The sequence below is a fragment of the Neohortaea acidophila genome, assembly GCF_010093505.1.
Source record: "Neohortaea acidophila strain CBS 113389 unplaced genomic scaffold BDY17scaffold_3, whole genome shotgun sequence".
Classification (NCBI taxonomy): Eukaryota; Fungi; Ascomycota; class Dothideomycetes; order Mycosphaerellales; family Teratosphaeriaceae; genus Neohortaea; species Neohortaea acidophila.
The window spans coordinates 1,497,801-1,516,207 of record NW_022985512.1 but is presented as its reverse complement, the minus strand read 5'-3'; the positions used below and the strand labels follow the sequence as shown (position 1 = coordinate 1,516,207).

Below are 18,407 nucleotides of genomic sequence, written 5' to 3'. Positions count from 1 at the left end.
CGTCCGTCCGATCCGAGTGCGGGCCGCAGTCACCTCGATCAGGGAAACGCGTCCGTCACTTCACCCCGTTCGGCCAATGCACGACCCCACCGGTCTGCAGCATGCGACGAAATGGGGTTGGCGTTGGCATTGATCATCCGTGGCAAGAGCTCAACCTGTGCTTTCAGAGCTCTGATAGACGAGGTATGGGTCTACAGGTGGATCAATCTACGGTGATGGGCAGAGAATCTCCGATCCAATGGCACGGGAATAGCGAGCTGCGTGACGTAGATGCTATGTTGTTACCAGGCGGTGAGTCTTCACCATCTTCTTTGAACTCGTCACTACCAAATCGCTCGAGATCTCAGAGTAAACCAGCACATCTCTCGAATTGACAATGACGAGTAAGGGGACATACCCGTTGCAGGGCTTGCCTCGCCTGCAGACTCCTCAGCAGTCACAGTCGGTATCTTCTTCAACACCGCCACGACCAGCACCCGGCTCAGAGTCGAGTCGAGGTCACTCGGACCATGCGAGTGTTGCCTCTTCTCAACCCACCTATCCCTTGCAAACGTTGCCTCGCCAAAGCTTGCAACAACATCACGCTGATCGACACGAGGCAGCACCAGCGCCTCGTCCAGAGCAAGCGGGAAACGTATCTCGAGTGCCGTCGTCCAAACATTACCCGCTGCAACGAGGCCCTTCAACACAAGGAGCAAATGTGGCTCGAAAGCTGTCCCGTTCCAATCTACTACAAGCATCTCATCAGGGCGATGCGGCATCGAAGGCTTCCAAGCTCAGTGCAGGTGCACCCAGCTCTGCCAAATCTGGCACCAAATCGCCTAGGTCTTATCCACTACAATCACTGCCTCTGTCGCCGACCTTGCCGCAATCCCCAAGCACAGCCACGGTACCAAATTCGGAGACATCGGACAGAAGTGCCATCAGTTCGGCACGGTTTTCGCCAGACTCGGCCAACCGCCGCCATCCCTACTCATTCCAAGGAATTCCGCTCGACTCGCCATCAGTGACGGATCGCCAAGTCTCCACTCTCTCCGAAAAGGCAGAGTCTACTACTACTTCCAAACCAAGTGAACCCACCAACAGCAACCCGCGAGTACCCCGAAACATTCGTGCTCTGCGGGATGGCAGAGGGGAGAAGCCCAAAGGACGCACCATTGTCATCTGCCTGGACGGCACGGGCGACAAATTCGATGCAGACAACAGCAACATTGTGCATCTCGTCAGCTGCCTCAAAAAGAGCGATCCAGACCAAATCACATACTATCAGTCTGGGATTGGCACCTACGACGGTGGAGGGCTGTCGAATGGATTCCACGCGGCAATGGATATGGCTGTGGGGAGTGGGCTGGGAGATCACATCCGGGACGCCTACCACTTTCTCATGCAAAATTACAAGGAAAATGATCGAATCTGCCTGTTTGGCTTCTCGCGAGGTGCGTATACAGCACGATGTCTGGCTGGAATGGTGCACAAGGTTGGTCTACTCCCAGCGCACAACCTGCAGCAGATCCTGTTCGCATATCAATACTACAAAGACGACTCGGAAGAGGGCTGGAAGATGAGCGCCGAGTTCAAACGCACCTTTTGCATGGACGTATCGATATACTTTATCGGCGTTTTCGACAGCGTCGCGAGTGTCGGCTTCATCCCACGCACCCTTCCCTTGAGCAGCACGCCCTACAACAAGGCCGCCTACTTCCGCCACGCCATGGCTCTAGACGAGCATCGGGCAAAGTTCAAGGTCAAGCAATTCGAAGTCAAAGACAGCATTGACCCCGACGCGCATTGGGAAACCATGGCAGCGATCCACGAAGATGCCGCTCGCGGTCATGCTGCCCCATCCTTCAGCGCAAATCTCGGGGCGGATAGCGAGGAAGCTGATCCGTATTTGAGACGGAAACGAGAAGAGGCCAAAGCCAAAGAGACCGACGTGTTGGAAGTGTGGTTTACGGGTGCACACTGCGACGTGGGCGGCGGCGCCGTGCCCAACACGGAGCGGCACAAGCTCGCTCAGGTTCCCCTACGCTGGATGCTGCGGCAGTGCTTCGCGTGCGACACGGGCATTATCTTCAAGGTGCACCGGCTGGCGGAGGAGGGGCTGGACGTGCACACTCTCTGGCCCACGTACACGCCGCTGGGGGTGCCGCCGCTTGCACCGCCGCCGAGCATGGTAGAGAAGCAGCGAGAGGGGAAATTTCCCCCGATTGCACGGCGCTCGGCAGTGCTCAAACCCGTCGATGAGAAAGAGCCGAGGGGCTGGCAGCATGTAGAGCTGTGGAAGGATCCGCACCAGCGCGAGCTGCACGACAACTGGGTGCCAGAGCATGTCGAGGACTACTTTGACGCCATCTCCCCCATCCACGACGAGCTGGAAATCGCGCGGACGTGGTGGATTCTGGAGATGTGGCCGATCAAGGTGCACGTGCTACATCGGGATGAGTGGGTGCAAAAGGTGAGCGTGAATCTGGGCATGTACCGTCCGACGCGCGAGAAGGCTCCCAACTTGCATTGGACCGTCGAACAGCGCATCAAGGCCATTGGGTACAGGGCACCCGTGCGCATGGCCAGTGATACGGTGTGGAATATCGTGGCGTAGTCATTGTCGTAGCTTGTCGTTATCTCCGGTTGACGTAACGAAAAGTCGTGCATGCACCTGCATACTGCGCATGTGCCTAATGTGGGTTCCACCGACGATCTCTTCGAGTCCACCAGCATATGCACCCGATCGAAGGCCCCACCCCATCGGTGTTGGGTTTCTGCAGGGCAGAGACTATCGAAACCACGTGCGGGCTGCAGAGGTAGCTCGCTCGGTGGCACAACGGCGTATTCCCCCCCCTCATCCCAATTGGAGCTTGTGGTTGAACCTCGAGGTGATGGTGTAGTCGCGTGAACGAAATGAATTTCGATGCTCTTTGAACATTCCAATCTCAATTCAACTTGCAGACAACCACCTGAAACATGGGGATAGGCGGCACGCTGGTCGACCTCTCGGTCATGACCTGGGACATGGTCATCGCCCTAGCAAACCTCTTCACCGCAAAACTCGCACCAAACCAAGTCGTCCCCCGAGGCTGTCCGGGGCACAGAGGTTCATGGCCGGAATACATCGCCCCGAAACCCAGCGACTCGCGGTCCGCGTGTCCGATGCTGAACGCCATGGCGAACCACGGCATCCTGCCGCGCGACGGCAAAAACATCACCTTTCCCGAGCTGAACCACAAAGTACGACAGACGTTCAACTTTGCCGCGAGCTTCTGCTTTTTCGTGCCCAACTTTTCGGCGCGGTTTTTGAACAAGTCGTACGCCTCGGATCGCTTCGACTTGGCGGATTTGAGTCTGCACGCCGAGAATGCTATTGAGCACGATGCCAGTCTGACTCGGCAGGATGCTGCGTTGGTTCCGGATCAAGGGAAGCCTGACCTCCAACTCGTGCATGATCTCTTGGAGGAAGCGACGGGCAAGACATCGGATGGGGCAACGCTGCTCACCAAGTCCGACTTGTCACGGGCGTTGTCCAAACGGAGGGCAGATGCGAGGAAGACGAACCCGCACTACTCGGAAAGCTTCTTCCACAACATGTTTGGAGCTGCAAAGTATGGCCGACTCGTGTTGATTGACTGATGATTGAACTGATGACCCTCGCAGCTCATCCACAATGCTGACCATTTTCGGCGGACGTGTGGAGGATCTCAAACCCATGCTCGAGGAGGAGCGCTTCGCCGATCATTGGCAACCCCGTGTCTTGGATCGTTATGGGCTGACCATGGCCAAGTTTAATGGCACGGTGCTGCCGGTGGAGCGCGGGGTTGATGTCAAAAAGTATCAATAGAGGGAAGCGATCTCGCCATCTCAAAGTTTGAAAGCACTCCGCTCGATCGCAAATGTGATTGCAAAAAGCATGTTTGGACGTCCAGCAACAAACACCTTCAGCTTCGGCTCACACAGAATCATTCTCGAGAAAGAACTTGTTGTAATCTAGATGCGCTCAAGTGTGCTTCGCGATGCAATCATCTACCAGTTGGAAGAGTGTGCTCCGTCTCTTTTGAGATATCCAACTTCCCTCAATCGATGCACGTGCTATGCTACGCCATTCCTCGACGCTCAGATTGAACGCTTCTTGCACCGCGCAGTAGTTGTTCAAGATGTATCCACCAAAATATACAGGGTCGTCGCTATTGAGCGAAAAGGGCACGCCGGCATCGAGGAAGCGTCGGATCGGTAAATCGGCAATCTTGTCCACACATCGGAGGTAGACGTTTGACAGAGGACACAGGGTGAGGAGGATTTTCCTGGAAGCAACTTCACGCATCAAATCGGCATCCTCGGCCAAGCGGAGACCGTGGTCAATTCGTTCGCAGTCGAGGAGATCCAGCGCCTGACGGATGTAGCTTGGATCGCCTTCTTCTCCGGCGTGGGCTGTCCGATGAATTCCCAGGTTCTTGGCTTGCTTGTACGGGTCTTGAAATAGATGGGGCGGGAATGGCACCTCCGATGAGTCCAGACCGACGGCAATGACGGATGAATCCTTGCTGAAGACTCCACTACTCGCGGCGGCTTGTAGAGTCTCGTTTGCGGATTCCACTGGCAGATGGCGGAGGAAGCACAAGATTAGGGAAGTGCTCATGCCGAATTCCGCCTCTGCTCTTCGTCCCGCGGCTTCGTAGCCTTGCACGACCGTCTCGAGCGGAATCCCGCGTGTGGTGTGCGATTGCGGGTCAAAGAATGCCTCGGCGTGGTGAACTCCGTCCGCGTGCGCATTTTCATAATACGTCCAGGCCAGCATTTCAAAGTCGGCAGCATCCATCAGAACCGACATGGCGAGGTAGTGGCAATCGAGGAAGTCTTGCAGCGACTCGAATTTCTCGTATCGCTGCTCCAACGTTTTGACTGAGGTGTATTCCGGTCGTAGCGCGGGATCTGGGAGCGCGATACTGTTCTTCTTGGCGAGATGGAATAAGATGGCCGGGCTGAGACATCCCTCGAGATGGATGTGGTGTTCGCATTTGGGCAGCGCCCGGAGAAAGGCGTGCATCTCGTGCTTGCACATTGTGACATAGGAGGTGAGATGCTCTTGTTCGTACGGACGGCGCGAGAGATGTCGCAGGTATATAATCAGTTTCGAGCCAGTCGGTCCAGTTTTCTCACACACTGCGCAAGAGTCTATCGTCGGAGCTCGCCCACTTTCCTGCTTCGGTCCAATGCTCTCGTCGTACGCGTCAATTGGTGTTGAGGCGTACTGCGGGATTGCGATAGGGGTCAACGCGGGGTGATGGTCAGCACCCGACCCCGACGTCGTCGCGGCTGATTATGCTGCGTTGTACTTTTTTTCGATTCCGAACGAGGTAACTAGATTGCATTCGGCCGTAGACCCGGAGGCTATGAAGCCGCGCCTCACCGCAAAGCCACTTTTGCGCAAGTGATGACTTCCGGGGATCTCACGCCAGCTCCCGTTCAACGATGAAAATTGTTTTCGAGGAGCAGCGGTCCTGAGACCCCAACTGTCATGCGGTGATCGCTGCCCAGCAATCTCTCCCGAGCGACTGTGTCTCGGCCAGGCCCTCAGGCTCAGTATGTAACGTCGACACCTACCCAGTGTTGTTTAAAAGCGGCCTCCCAGCCATGCGTATGTCTAAATGTTCTCCGTCTCAACGTTTACGAAGTGCTTTATGGCGATTGCAGGACGCAATTCATTGTCCCGTGCAGCAAAGTTCACCTGACAATGCCTTTGTGCGTCCTTGTACGTTCGAAGACGAGAGTTGGGATATATTGCCAGCAATGTTGCCCACCATTTGGGATACCCTTGCCATACGGGATATCGGTAATATATCCAGCATGTACAGTGTCATTCCGGGGCCGAATGCATCCCCTGCAGTCAAGTTTGTTAAGTCCCATTCCTTGCATGTAACTCGAGTCGAGGACGGAATCGTCGTTGGTGTCAGGCTGCTGCAGACCTTCCCTTTCCAATACAGCTCGATTCCTTTGTGGTGCGGGCAGGTGTGGAGCCCGGCACAGCCTGTGGACAATGCCATTGCTTACTGAGAGCGTCCTTGTACGCTCCGGCAACGAAAATGATGAACCATTGTAAAATTCAAAGCATTATCGATTGGACGTAAAAATGGATGATTGTCGTGCTCAATGGGACATGGAAGAATCGTGGGGTAGCCAGGAGACATTGATAACACGTCCATGGTGCGAAAAAAAAAAGCCTAGAGCGTGTTCCTGACGTAGTTTGACCAATATCAGTCTTAGAAATGATATAGAACGATGGAGAAACGTCCAAAAAATGCGTCGGCCGGGAATCGAACCCGGGGCTGGCCGATGTTGCATTCTAGGAGGTCCTAGACTGTATGGCAACGGCCAATTTTACCTGTGGGAGGTATTGTTAGTCGATTTGATCGATTGTGGGCGAATAGAAGGTGTGAATTACCACTAAACCACCAACGCGGCTCGTTGTGACTTTGATCTTGATCATCAGGACCTCTTATTCACTTGATGGAAGCCAGAGGCAAAAGAATTGTAAATAAATCACCGTAGCGTCCCACCAAATCCACGGCCCAAACTTGGCGCTAAAGATGCACGCCAAGGCAATTTCGACTCGCTTTCGCTGGGTGGGGTCTCGTCGCCATAGAAAGAGTCTAATCCACCAATCCGAGCGGAAATAGCTTGTGTGGGCGACCGGCAATGATTTTTCGAAATTTGCCGTGTTGTGGGCGGCTGAGGAGGTGAGGTCCAGCCCCGCGTATATTTCAGCCCGGCCCCTGGAATACCTCAGCATCCTGTGATCATACCATGGGAACACACCTTGACACCATGCAATCGATGCCTCTTTAATTCATGCTGGCGGTGTCATGTACATTGTTACAGCAGAGACCAGGGCGAGCCTTCCACCCATACCGTGTTGAAGAGAGCATGTCAAAGTTGGTGTTTGGGAATTTTCTTTGTTACTACAAGCCAATGGCTGAAAGCGGAGGATGTCCAAGTAGCAGGAAAGTAAGGGTGTTCAAAGGTACGGGTTCGTTGATTGGAAGTATGGTACTGCTGCTAATGTTGGAGTACCTCTCTGAACCCCAATCTCCAGTCCACGCAAAGTCTCCTCCATGCAGACGCCGAAAATGTTGCTACCAACCCAACGCCATTTCACGGACGAGCTGTAGATCTTATTAGCAAATATTCCGAGATACACACGGGTCAAAACTCACGAATCCCCTCTACCGGCAGCGGCTGCACCCCGGCAACCTCCGCCGCCTTGGGCCTCGGCGCCGCCTGCTCATCCTTCATGAACGGGAAGGTCAACACCTCCTTGATGCTGTAGTGGTTTGTCAAGAACATGACCATCCGGTCGATGCCCATGCCCCAGCCTCCGGTCGGCGGAAGGCCGTACTCGAGGGCGTTCAAGAAGCCCTCGTCCAAGACTTGAGCTTCGTCATCACCCTGCGCCTTTTGCATGGCCTGCTCCTCGAAACGCAGACGTTGATCGAACGGATCGTTCAACTCGGTGTAGGCATTGACGATTTCCTTCTTGCAGACAAAGGCCTCGAAGCGCTCCGTGAGACCGGGCAGGCTGCGGTGGTACTTGGCGAGGGGGCTCATGACTTGCGGATGGCCGGTGATGAAGGTGGGGTTGATGCACTTCTCCTCGATGAACTCGCCGACAAGCTTGTCGATGATGCGGGCGTTGGTGAGTGGGGGTGAGCACTCCAGGCCGGTCTTCTTGAGCATGCGCCGAAGGAAGTCGTTGCTTTCTTGAGTGTGGAGTTGGTCTCCCGGCGGAAAGGCTTCGCCGCAAGCTTCCTCTAACGCGGGAATCATCTCAACTCGCTTCCACGGCTTGGCCCAGTTGACATTGTACGTCTCACCCGTTAGAGTGTTGAACGTGGTCTCCACTCCGCCCGTCAACGTCTTGACCATGCCTTCCACCAGATCCTCTGTACGCTCCATCACATCATACACATCCGCATAGGCTTCGTAGTATTCGCAAGTCGTGAATTCGGGGTTGTGGGTGAGATCGATGCCTTCGTTTCGGAATTGACGCCCGAGCTCGTACACCTTGTGGATGCCTCCGACGATGAGCTGCTTGAGCGGCAACTCCGTAGCGATGCGTAGCGCCAAAGTCATCTTGAGCTCGTTGTGTTCCGTAAAGAATGGCCGCGCAGTCGCTCCGCCCGCGTTCTTCAGCAGGATGGGCGTCTCCATCTCCTCGAAGCCATTGCTGTCGAAGTAGTTGCGGATGTACTTGATGATGCGCGAGCGGGTGCGGAAGGTCTGGACGGTGGACTTGTTCATGATGAGGTCAAGATGGCGATTGCGATATCTCTCCTCCTGGTCCTTGAAGCCGTAGTGCTCCGACGGGATTTGGTGAAGGCATGGAGAGAGTAGGATGACGTTCTGCGCAAAGATGGACAGCTCGCCAGGGTTGTCCTCGGCCTTGGGACTTGTGCGGCCGGGATAGCCAGTGACTCCGATGATGTCTCCACGTCGGAGAATGTCGTGTTGTTCGGCAAAAGGGCGCTCCGCTGTGCTTTCTTGCGCTTGCGCCATGATCTGAATATCGGCACCGTCGACGCTGACCTCGTAGAAGCGCAAGTTTTCGCCCGACCGGCGGATGTTGTAGATTCGGCATCCGATGCTGAGTACCTTGTCCTTGAGCACTTCACCCTTCTTGAGATGACCATACTGCGACTCGAAGTTGCGCAAGTCGTATCTGGGAGCTGTCAGTCGTGTTAAAAGGGATGGCTGAAGAAATTGAAGACGTACGTGACATGGAACTTGTGAGGGTAGGGGTTGGGGTTTTGGGTGTCCTTCATGCGCTTGACGGCACGCGACCGAATCTCAAAGTATTGCTAATCACCCATGTCAGCACTCAATCAAGCACATCCGCCGCCATGCAAGCCTGCATCCCCGACTCACATTCGCGTTGAGCTTGCTCTCATCCTCCTCCGCGCTGGCCGCTCGGTTCTTTGGGGGAGGCGGGGCCTGTCTTGTAGCCTCTCTTTCCGCCTTCTTGACATCCTTCTCCCTCTGCTTCTGTCTCTTCTTCAACTCCGTCTTGGACACGTATTCCCCGGTCACCTCGTCGAGCAGAGTGTTCGGCGTGGTCCCGTTTGCGGTGGTCAGGTTTTGAACTCCATCGGCAACGCTTTGGACGGCGTCCTTGACCGCATCTGCAGCTTGTTGGGCTGCCATATTGTTGTGAGGTTTGTTGAGAGACGATTGAAGCAGGCAGGGTGTCTCAATGGCTTTATGCCAGGCGATGGTGTGACTGGTAGTGTGACTCTTGTGACGATGAAGTCCAATTTAAATTTTGAGCTGCGCGCGCGACTCAATTGGCCGGGGGCAAGTTTGCCGAGAGGCGCGTTCGCACATTGCTATCTGCACGACTACATCTTCCCGCACACTAAACTCTTCTCCGCCTGATAACGATGGACTGAGCACTGCATTGATACGGCACGCAGCTTGGATATCTCCGTGGGATCGCTTCGAGCTGAACAAAGCGTAGGCGTGGAACCTCGTGAGGTTCGGGGATGTTCAACAGCTATCAGCTAAAGTGAAGACTCTTCGAATCAACAGTCATCATCAGTGGAAGATCTGACAACGACGACGCGCACAAGAAAGACGTGGCTAGTTGGCAATGCTGAACGGATGGTGGCCACGCCTCGGCTATGTCCAACTATCCCCCTCCGCAGGGCTGACTGACGTCTCCGCTTTCGTAAACGCATACACTCTTGCCTCCATCAAGTGAACAAGAGGTCCTGATGATCAAGATCAAAGTCACAACGAGCACAACGTGGTAAATCTATCTTGACCTTGTAAATCAATCTAATCCGCGGAAAGATCTTCCAATGAAAGCCGCTCGCTTCTACGACCACCACGATATCCGCATCGAACAAGTTCCCGCCCCCAAACCCGATGCGGAGCACGTTCTGGTCGATGTCGTCTGGGCTGGAATCTGCGGTACAGATCTTCACGAATACCTCATCGGTCCAAAAGCCATACCTACCAAGGACAATCCCCATCTGTTGACGGGTGACCACCTCCCCGTCACTCTCGGTCATGAGTTCTGCGGATACGTCGCACACGTCCCGGAGGCTGCTGTTGATGCATCGGGAGCACCATTGCGTACAGGACAGCCGGTCATGGTCGACCCGAGGCTGAACTGCCGCTCATGCTATGCTTGTCACGGCGGCGACTCCCACCTCTGTGGCAAGTGGGGTTTCCTGGGCCTGCATGGTGCGGGAGGTGGTGGCTTCTCGGAAACTTGTGCCGTACTGCCGTCGATGTGCTACTCATTACCAGAAGACACGCCACTCGAGCATGCTGTGCTCATCGAACCCTTGGCCGTCGGTCGACATGCACTGGTCAAGTCCGGGCTCGCTTTAGACGAATTCAAGTCAAAATCGGTGCTAGTACTCGGAGGGGGACCAGTGGGGTTTGCCGTTCTTTGCAACCTAGCCGCCATCGGTGTGCAAAAAGCGTTTGTTTCAGAGCCGGCAAAAGCCCGACAAGATCTCGTCAAAATTTACGCCGACCAAGTACTCGATCCTACGAAGCACAATGTACCCGACGAGTGCCGTGCGTCCACGGACGGCAGGGGCGTTGATGTAGTCTTTGACTGTGCAAGGATTCCACCGGCCATGAAAGACGGCTTCGATGCTTTGCGGCCAAAGGGAGTCTACGTCAATGTTGCGGGCTGGGAGGTGGACTTTATCATTCCAATGGAGTATCTCATGCCGAAAGAAATCACGATTCGCTCCACACTGGCATACGACGATAAAGACTTTGGAGATACTGTGAAGGATTTCATCGCAGGTGAGTGCGAGTCCCAAAGATACTGCCGGCCAAACTGACGCTGCTTGAGGCAAATACAAAGGCGTGGAAAGGATGATTACGGCTCGGATTTCATTGGACGACCTCGTACAAGAAGGCTTCGACCAGCTCGTAGCAAAGAAGGATGTGCATTCCAAGATCATTGCAACTCCCAAAGCGGGTCAGATCTAGTCGATGGCTTACTGACGACTGCATCGGTGTGTGGTAATGCAACACAAGCGACATCTGGATATTTTGATGCGGATGTAACCACCTCCGTGATTGGCGTCGAGAGCTGGACTCAGTCCAGAAGTGGACGGTCCCGAATACACTACCATCTGGAGGGTCCGATGCATCGGCGCATTGGCCCGCTCTCGTCATGTGCCGAGGCAGCGGCCGACAGAGATGGCGGCGAAGCTGGCGTGGCCCCCAACCAGACTGCATGCTATGGACGTATTACTCGGCGTGGAATCACTTGACGATATCAAATCTGTGCTGGACAAGACCTTTGCACTCCAACGCCATGTGTCTTTCGACTGAGACGTCTTCACATCGGCGAGGCTGACCCCGGATCTCCAACTATCCCGCGATGGCATCGCTCGCAGTCGAAGAATTGGAGATGTACAGCGGAAGTTACCGTTTGCAGTACACCAACTCATGCAGGACTGCTTCTGTAATTGGCAGATTCTCCTGAGTGGGTCTCCTGAGTTACCCACTTTACGCAAGGCACGCTTGTGATGTGGTGTGGTGGCCACGATGAGCCTGGACTTTTGGTCCATGGCGTTTTTACCCCGCGATTCTCCCCGCAACACGCTAGCGGCAGACCCTTGGGCGTGGGGGAAACAACCACGAGAGGCAAACAACCTTCGAGACTCCAGCGAACCTGCATGTACCTATCACCTGCATGTCACACGAGACCAAAGCCGTCCAATCCCCAGCTCCTGTTTGCTTGTACTGTAGTACTTGAGCTGAGACGGCCAGGTGCAAGCGAGACTAACATCTGCCGAAAGGCGGGCGAGACCATGTCATGATGTAGGTCGGTCGTCTCCTCTCGCCAGTTCATTTCTCCTCCCCCATCATCCTCAAAACAACATGGCAGATCTAGAGAAAGCAAGCCAGACCGAACAATTGGAACGTGTCTCGACGGAGCAACCACGTGATGAGAAACCCCTCGCCAACGTGGAAACTCTGGAAAGAGTCGACCTCCACAACCCTTATGCCTGGAAAGGCGACGAAAGCGATGGCAGGATCAACTGGAACTTTCGCCAGTGGGTCGCTGCAGCATTCCTCGCAATGCTGTATACTGGTATGTCTCCCCATCAATGACCGTCGATATCCAGCTAACAACAGCCCGCAGGTTCTCAAATCCTCCTCTACTTCACGGGAGCGACCTTGACCTACATTGCGGATGATATTGGAAGCCAGGCCGCGATTGGGTGGCTGCCAGTAGCCAACACCCTAGCCATTGCCAGTGTCTGCCCATTCGTGGGATATCTGCAAGACCTCTTTGGAAAGCGCTACATCGCCATAATCGGAGCGGGCTGCCTGGTCATCGGCTGTGCCGTCATGGGAACTGCTCACTCCCTTGGACACGCTCTTGTGGGTCAAGCTTTCGCCGGAGCTGGTGCTGGGATCGGTGAACTCACTGGTCTTGCTGGACTGGCCGAGACCGTCCCTGTGAGATCGAGAGGATACTCCCTGGCAATCTTGACCGCCTTCGTCTTGCCTTTCTGCCCCTACGTCCTCTACGCGCAGGAGTATTCCAGCCACGCATCATGGCGATGGGGCCCTTGGATCTCTCTCATTTACAATTCCATCACAGCCGTCGGTCTGTTACTCACCTACTTCCCCCATGCGCACGTACGGGCACATGGCTTATCCCGATCGGCCGTGCTCAAGAGGATTGACTTTTTGGGAGGCTTCTTGTCCATCACAGGCCTTGTACTATTCCTCATCGCCCTCCAAGCAGGCGGATACACCCATCCTTGGAAATCAGCATACGTCTTGAGCACACTTCTCATTGGCCTCGCCATGATTTTCACGTGGGTCATCTACGAGGCCAAGTTCGCCAAATACCCCATGATACCGTCGGAGCTATTCAAAGGCCAGCGCGTCGTTGCGTTGGCTTTTGCAGTGGCTTTCGTCGCGGGAATGAACTTCTTCTCCCTCCTCAATTTCTGGCCTCTGACCATTTCTACCGTATGGGCTCCTATCCCTTTGGACATTGGATTGAGAGGCATCTCAGCTGGCTTTGGCACTGCCTTGGGTGCGATCTTCTGGAATGCTCTACTCAGCGTCTTCACTGGCAAGGTCAGATGGGTGCTCTTCCTGGCAGCGGCGATGTTGACCTGTTTCGGCGGTGCACTGTCCGTAATGTCGCCAGACAACATGGTCATGACCATCGCTTTTGGGACACTCGCCGCCTTTGGCCTGTAAGTCGCACCCCACACCTTCCTTTTCACCGACGCTCGCTAATACGTCTACAGCGGCGGCGTTATCGTCCCCGCAGCAACAGTAGCCATGATCGCCGCCCCCGACGCCCTCATCACCACCTGCGCAGCACTCTCCCTCTCCGTACGAGCCGTCGGAGGCGCCATCGGCTACTCCATCTACTTCAACATCTTCAAGAGCAAGCTCACGGCCAGATTGCCTGTGCTCGTCTACGAATACGCCGCCTTGGCCGGGCTCAAAGGCACCGTGCTGGAGATGGAGGCGTTTGTGGAGACGTATCTTTTGGAGGGCGTGGCGGCCGCCGAGAAACTTCCTGGTGTCACCCCGGTTGTTCTTGAGGGTGCGCTGAGGGGTAGTGAGTGGGCTTATGCTCTTTCGTTGCACTGTGTTTGGTGAGTTGGGTCTGCCTTCGAAGTGACACAGATGTTAACACGGCGACAGGTACACAAGCATCGCTTTTGGGGTCTGCGCCATGATCTGCGCGGCGTTGATCCCGAATACGAAGAAGTTCCAGACGAACCGCATCGCCGTGGAGTTGTCTTAGGGGTTGGGGGAAGTGGGTGCGTTGATGTTTTGCACCTCCTTGATTTATCCGTCTACTTTTTGTCTAACCGGTATCTAACCATCTTCCATCAAATCTAAGCTTTCACCGGCTTCAGCCCCTCCTGTGATCCACGCCCGGCAAACCCCCTGATCGAATGTTAGAGTGCACATCAATTGAACAGGCAAGGCGATGAAACTCACCAGCGAATCTGGTTGGGCATTTGGACCGTCACGCCCAGCTCATCTCCCCAAGCAAAGACCTAACAGACACTCATCAGCAAAACTCGTCAACAGCAAGCATTCAGACAAAGACTCACAAGACCAGGGTTCTTCTGGAAAGCACGCCCAACAGTCACGATATCCAGCCCTTTATTCTCAATAAGATCATTCGCGACAGTCGCGCTGTTGATGGTTCCCACCGAGCCCACCAGCATCTTATCGCCCACAGCCTCCTTGGCCTTGATGGCATATTTCGCCTGATACGCCGGGCCGACATGAGGATGTTGGTCTGGGTGGTTGCCGCCACCGCTAACGTCCAACAAATCCACGCCAGCTGCTGCCAGAAGAGGCGCGAGGCGCGCGGTATCCTCGCCGGTCCAGGATTCGGGAATCTTCGACTTGTCGACTTCTTCTAGGTAGTCTGTGCCGGAAATTCGGAGGAAGAGCGGCATGTCATCCGGGATAATTTTGCGGACCAGTTCGACCTTTCCTGACAGTCAGTACCGGGCGTACGCGGAAATCTTTGTAGGTCTACTGACCACTTCAAGGGTTAGCCGGGTGCGGTTCTCAAAGCTTCCACCGTATTTGTCCGTTCGCTTGTTCGAGACCGGCGAGATGAATGCATGCAGCAAGTAACCTTCCGTTGCGTTAGCAGGCAGACTTTTATACATTTCGCCGACGCACTCACCATGAGCGTTGTGAATCTCAATGGCATCAAATCCAGCCTTGAGGGCCCTCTTGACGGCAGCAGCAAAGTCTTCCTTGAACTGTTCAATTTCTTGAATGGTCATCTCTCGGGGTTGCGGGTGATCTTCGTTCCAAGGAATCGCCGATGGCGCAACAACATCATCGGGCCAGCCGTTGACGTCTTTGCCGGCGATGGCACCAGAGGACAACCACGGCGCACTGCAATAAAGACAGAGTTAGTTTGGTGTTGCTCGTGCGATCGCACCGTTGATTGCACTTACACAGTAGAAGCCTTGCGACCGGCATGGGCCAGCTGAATCATGATATGCTGATTCTGGCTGTGGACGAATTCGACGACTTGACGGAACGGCTCGATCTGGGAATCCTTCCAGATGCCGGTGTCTTCCGGCGTGCTGTGTCAAGGTTAACGAGTCGCTCTTCGGCATCACATTTGGGGGGTCCAAAACCAACATTCGACCGTTTGCCGTAACACCAGTGGCCTCGATGGTAGTGAGTCCCGGGCCTCTTGATGCGATGCCGCCAATATGCGCCGCATGCCAGGGGGTGTAACTGCAATGATTGCGGTGAGCAGACGATCTCGACCGTAAAAAACACCCAATTCCTTACTGTCCATCTTCCGCAGAATACTGGCACAAAGGCGACAGCATGATGCGATTCTGCATCGTCATGCCTCTAATCTTCAGTGGCTTGAAGAGCTTCGGAACGGTCTCGCCATCTTTGGCAAAGGCAGTGCCAGCCGGAGGATTCTGAGCCGGCGTGAAGAATGAGACTCCTTTGGCCGGGGTGTTGTGAAACCTGATATCGTCAGACTACGCATTCGAAGAAGAATTGGACAAATCAATAGGTACTTTGCGGGAGTGGCGATTGAACCCATCTTTGCGGAATGTTCAGTTGAAAGTGTGAATGAGGTAATGGATAAGGAGGACGAGTCGAGTGGGCAAGTATATTTTGTTATATACTGCAAAGTGCCAGTTGTTGCGATTATAAATGCAGGTAGAGTGGCTCACGAGCGGAAAGAGAATTTACTTGTTGTGCCATCCGCGGTCGTCATGAGCAGCTTACAAATGTAGGTCCAATGGCTCAAGTCTGAGGATCCATGTCGGCTATGATGTTTCTGGGCGTATGCAGTGACGTGTTGAGACTGTGCGGACCCTGTTATTCCCGACTGAAGTGTGACGATCGTCACGTGACAAAAGAATTCACCTTGTGCTAATAATTTCCCGGCTGATTGATCGGCATATGATGCTTGACTTACCGTATAGTTATTTACTGCTGGACTAATTCCCATGTCATAAAGGTCATCGTGGCATGATTTCTCCGCCATTTCTCCAGGACAGCCGGAGGAGGGGTAGCAAATTGTGTACACTCGTCTATTCTTCACCACTCTCCATCCTCAATCCTCCCTTTTCAGCTTTCCCTGCAGATCATTATCCACAACGTCGTCAAGCACCGCCATCCCCTCCTTATCCGCCTTCTTTCTCGCCAGTTTCAGCCGTCTGGTCTCCGCTTCCGTATGTCGAGTGACATACCAAGTGGCCGAAGTCATCATGATGCAAGCGGCCACCAGCCCCATGACGATACCAAACGGAACGTGGTACTTGGGCGCATACTGGCTGCGGAAGATTTGCGGGCCAATCGCGCCACCTAGTTGGCCATAGGAATTTACGAAACTGATGGAAAATGCTGATCCTGTGGCTTGCTTGGTGGTCTGCACGCGCCAGGGCCACATGAGAGGAAACCAGGCTGCTGCCATGGCGTTGGCGATTAACGTTGCGGCGTACACACCCCCGATGTTCGGATATGCGAACAACACACCGTAGCAGACGAGGATGACGCTGAGAAAGGTGAGAGGGTAGACCGGGCGGGGGAGACGAGCCGAGTCTGCCAGATATCCCGAGACGGCGATCAACACGATCCCGAGAATGGAGATGGGTAGGTTGAGCAGCTGCGCCTGGGCAATGGTCGTGAAGCCGAGATCCGCAATGACTGTGGATTGATAAAAGGTAATGCCCTGCGTGGATGCTTTAGCCTGCGTTTGATCGGATGGCGCTTGTTCAACACCATACATCGGCATCTGTTCACTTACCTGAGTCGCCACGGTTTGCAGGGCCCAAATGGCCGTAAACATCCAAAGCCGCACATCTTTCAAGTCGTTCAGAACTTCCCGAAACTTGAAGTTGGCTTCTGATGCTCGTGGAGCGTTTGGTGGCAGTCGAGCTTGCACAAACGCCTTTTCCTTTTCGGAGAGCCAGCGAGCAGTCGGCGGGAAGTCGGGGAGCAACCAGTAGATCACGCCGGAGAAGACGATGGTTATGAGACCTTCGAAGAGGAACAGCCTGATGGACCTGTCTCAGCCATGGAACGATGATGACTATACGGCCACACTCACCACTGCCATCCGGATAGTCCTTGCGCACCGGAGACCGTGTCAAAAGCATACGCAAAGAGGCCGCTGAAGACACCTGCGAGATTACCCATGATGTCTCCGACACTGTCAGCACGTGTCATACCGTGGAACGGAACGACACTCACAGAATATCAGGAGACGGATCGACATCTCGTCCGGACGATACCAGTAACACATTTGCAGAATCACACCCGGAAACATGCCTGCCTCACACAGTCCTTGGAAGAACCGTGCGGTATAGATGCCGGCCTTGCTGGTACAGGCGACTTGGCACGCGACGCAGAGGCCCCAGCTGACGATGATTCGAGCTTGCCAAACGGATGGCCTCATCTTCTTCAAGAGAAGGTTTGATGGTGCCTCAAAGACAATGTATGGGACCTGCTCGCCAGTTCAACAAAACAAGATCGGCTACTGGAGTTCTCGCCAGACTCACGTAGTATAACACCGTCAACAAAGCGTACGCATTCGACGACAAACCCAGCTGTGTCATGATATTCCGCGGCGTGCCCTCGTTCATAATCCTAGCATTGGAAATGTTGAGAGCGTCGAGCTGCTTGAGCAGAAACATGAGCGAGCACAGCGGCATGATCCGCCAGTCGATTCGACGCAGCAGCTTCTTCTCTTCATCAGCCGTGAGCAGTGTGCGGGCTTTCATCCGATCGGACTCGAAGCCCTGAATGGAAGTATCGTCGATCTCGCTCTCCCCCAGCTCACCGCCTCGTTGCACAAGATGCAAGCCATGGTCGTCGACCTTGGGCTCGGGCGATTGAAACCCTTCCTCTACGGAGAGCGAGTTTTTCGAGTCTTCCTTGATATCCATGACTTGGGAGGGATGAATGAACAAACGAGGGAACGAAATTGAGATGTGGCAATGATCTTCAGGTTACTCAGGTTACATCGATGCGAGGCCCGCGACCTCATGTATCAACGACGACCCGAGCACGTGGAAGCGGTATCGCAAGCTATGCCACGCGATGCTCGGGTCGTCGACACGCACGTCGAGCGTTGAAGAAGCCATGTTGCATGCTAATCCAGTGTAACTGGCGTCTACGCGCCAATGGGGACGCTCGTTGATGATGAGCGTGCAGGGGTTCCTACGCGATGTGCCTTTCTCTACGCACTCTGTCGCCCTCTTTGCCAGCATTTCGACTGGATATCTGCGTAGTTTCCGTTCTAACCGTATGATGCCATACGCGCTGACTTTGACGCGAGCCTCTGCCAAGAGAGGACGTAACTTCAGGCTGCGACGTCGGAGGTGGGTTACGGCTGAAGC

At 54.5% G+C, this 18,407-nt stretch overlaps 8 protein-coding genes across 8 annotated transcripts; 4 read left to right on the top strand and 4 right to left on the bottom strand.

Moving 5' to 3' along the window:
* Window positions 1-1,048: 1,048 nt before the first annotated feature.
* Window positions 1,049-2,599, top strand: BDY17DRAFT_247141 (uncharacterized protein; the record flags this gene model as incomplete). The annotated part of the gene is made up of 1 exon (XM_033730794.1): window positions 1,049-2,599. A coding segment is annotated over one exon (1,551 nt), but the record flags the coding sequence as incomplete, so codon positions are not given.
* A 362-nt stretch (window positions 2,600-2,961) lies between these two features.
* BDY17DRAFT_248052 (Chloroperoxidase) lies at window positions 2,962-3,832 on the top strand (the record flags this gene model as incomplete). Its single annotated transcript, XM_033730875.1, has 2 exons — window positions 2,962-3,596; window positions 3,649-3,832. 2 exons carry the CDS (start codon window positions 2,962-2,964, stop codon window positions 3,830-3,832), a joined length of 819 nt encoding a protein of 272 aa, XP_033592111.1.
* A 156-nt stretch (window positions 3,833-3,988) lies between these two features.
* On the bottom strand, window positions 3,989-5,050 carry BDY17DRAFT_247731 (uncharacterized protein; the record flags this gene model as incomplete). The annotated part of the gene is made up of 1 exon (XM_033730847.1): window positions 3,989-5,050. The coding sequence occupies one exon, from the start codon at window positions 5,048-5,050 to the stop codon at window positions 3,989-3,991; it is 1,062 nt and encodes a 353-aa protein (XP_033592110.1).
* Window positions 5,051-6,811: 1,761 nt separating this feature from the next.
* BDY17DRAFT_293818 (uncharacterized protein) lies at window positions 6,812-9,269 on the bottom strand. Its single transcript, XM_033733043.1, has 3 exons — window positions 8,911-9,269; window positions 8,758-8,843; window positions 6,812-8,704 (listed from the first exon to the last, which is right to left on the bottom strand). The coding sequence occupies exons 1-3, from the start codon at window positions 9,184-9,186 to the stop codon at window positions 7,192-7,194; spliced, it is 1,875 nt and encodes a 624-aa protein (XP_033592109.1). The 5' UTR covers window positions 9,187-9,269; the 3' UTR covers window positions 6,812-7,191.
* Window positions 9,270-9,842: 573 nt separating this feature from the next.
* On the top strand, window positions 9,843-10,998 carry BDY17DRAFT_247900 (chaperonin 10-like protein; the record flags this gene model as incomplete). Its single annotated transcript, XM_033730859.1, has 2 exons — window positions 9,843-10,809; window positions 10,859-10,998. The coding sequence occupies 2 exons, from the start codon at window positions 9,843-9,845 to the stop codon at window positions 10,996-10,998; spliced, it is 1,107 nt and encodes a 368-aa protein (XP_033592108.1).
* Window positions 10,999-11,742: 744 nt separating this feature from the next.
* BDY17DRAFT_105932 (putative major facilitator superfamily transporter) lies at window positions 11,743-13,944 on the top strand. Its single transcript, XM_033729159.1, has 4 exons — window positions 11,743-12,112; window positions 12,164-13,238; window positions 13,293-13,649; window positions 13,699-13,944. Exons 1-4 carry the CDS (start codon window positions 11,899-11,901, stop codon window positions 13,799-13,801), a joined length of 1,749 nt encoding a protein of 582 aa, XP_033592107.1. The 5' UTR covers window positions 11,743-11,898; the 3' UTR covers window positions 13,802-13,944.
* Window positions 13,882-15,782, bottom strand: BDY17DRAFT_293808 (uncharacterized protein). The gene is made up of 9 exons (XM_033733042.1): window positions 15,576-15,782; window positions 15,334-15,522; window positions 15,178-15,276; window positions 14,988-15,119; window positions 14,708-14,925; window positions 14,559-14,656; window positions 14,118-14,504; window positions 14,002-14,060; window positions 13,882-13,947 (listed from the first exon to the last, which is right to left on the bottom strand). The coding sequence occupies exons 1-9, from the start codon at window positions 15,599-15,601 to the stop codon at window positions 13,896-13,898; spliced, it is 1,260 nt and encodes a 419-aa protein (XP_033592106.1). The 5' UTR covers window positions 15,602-15,782; the 3' UTR covers window positions 13,882-13,895.
* Window positions 15,783-15,968: 186 nt separating this feature from the next.
* On the bottom strand, window positions 15,969-18,393 carry BDY17DRAFT_293800 (pantothenate transporter). The gene is made up of 5 exons (XM_033733041.1): window positions 17,568-18,393; window positions 17,260-17,512; window positions 17,117-17,210; window positions 16,814-17,063; window positions 15,969-16,738 (listed from the first exon to the last, which is right to left on the bottom strand). The coding sequence occupies exons 1-5, from the start codon at window positions 17,952-17,954 to the stop codon at window positions 16,121-16,123; spliced, it is 1,602 nt and encodes a 533-aa protein (XP_033592105.1). The 5' UTR covers window positions 17,955-18,393; the 3' UTR covers window positions 15,969-16,120.
* Window positions 18,394-18,407: the final 14 nt, after the last annotated feature.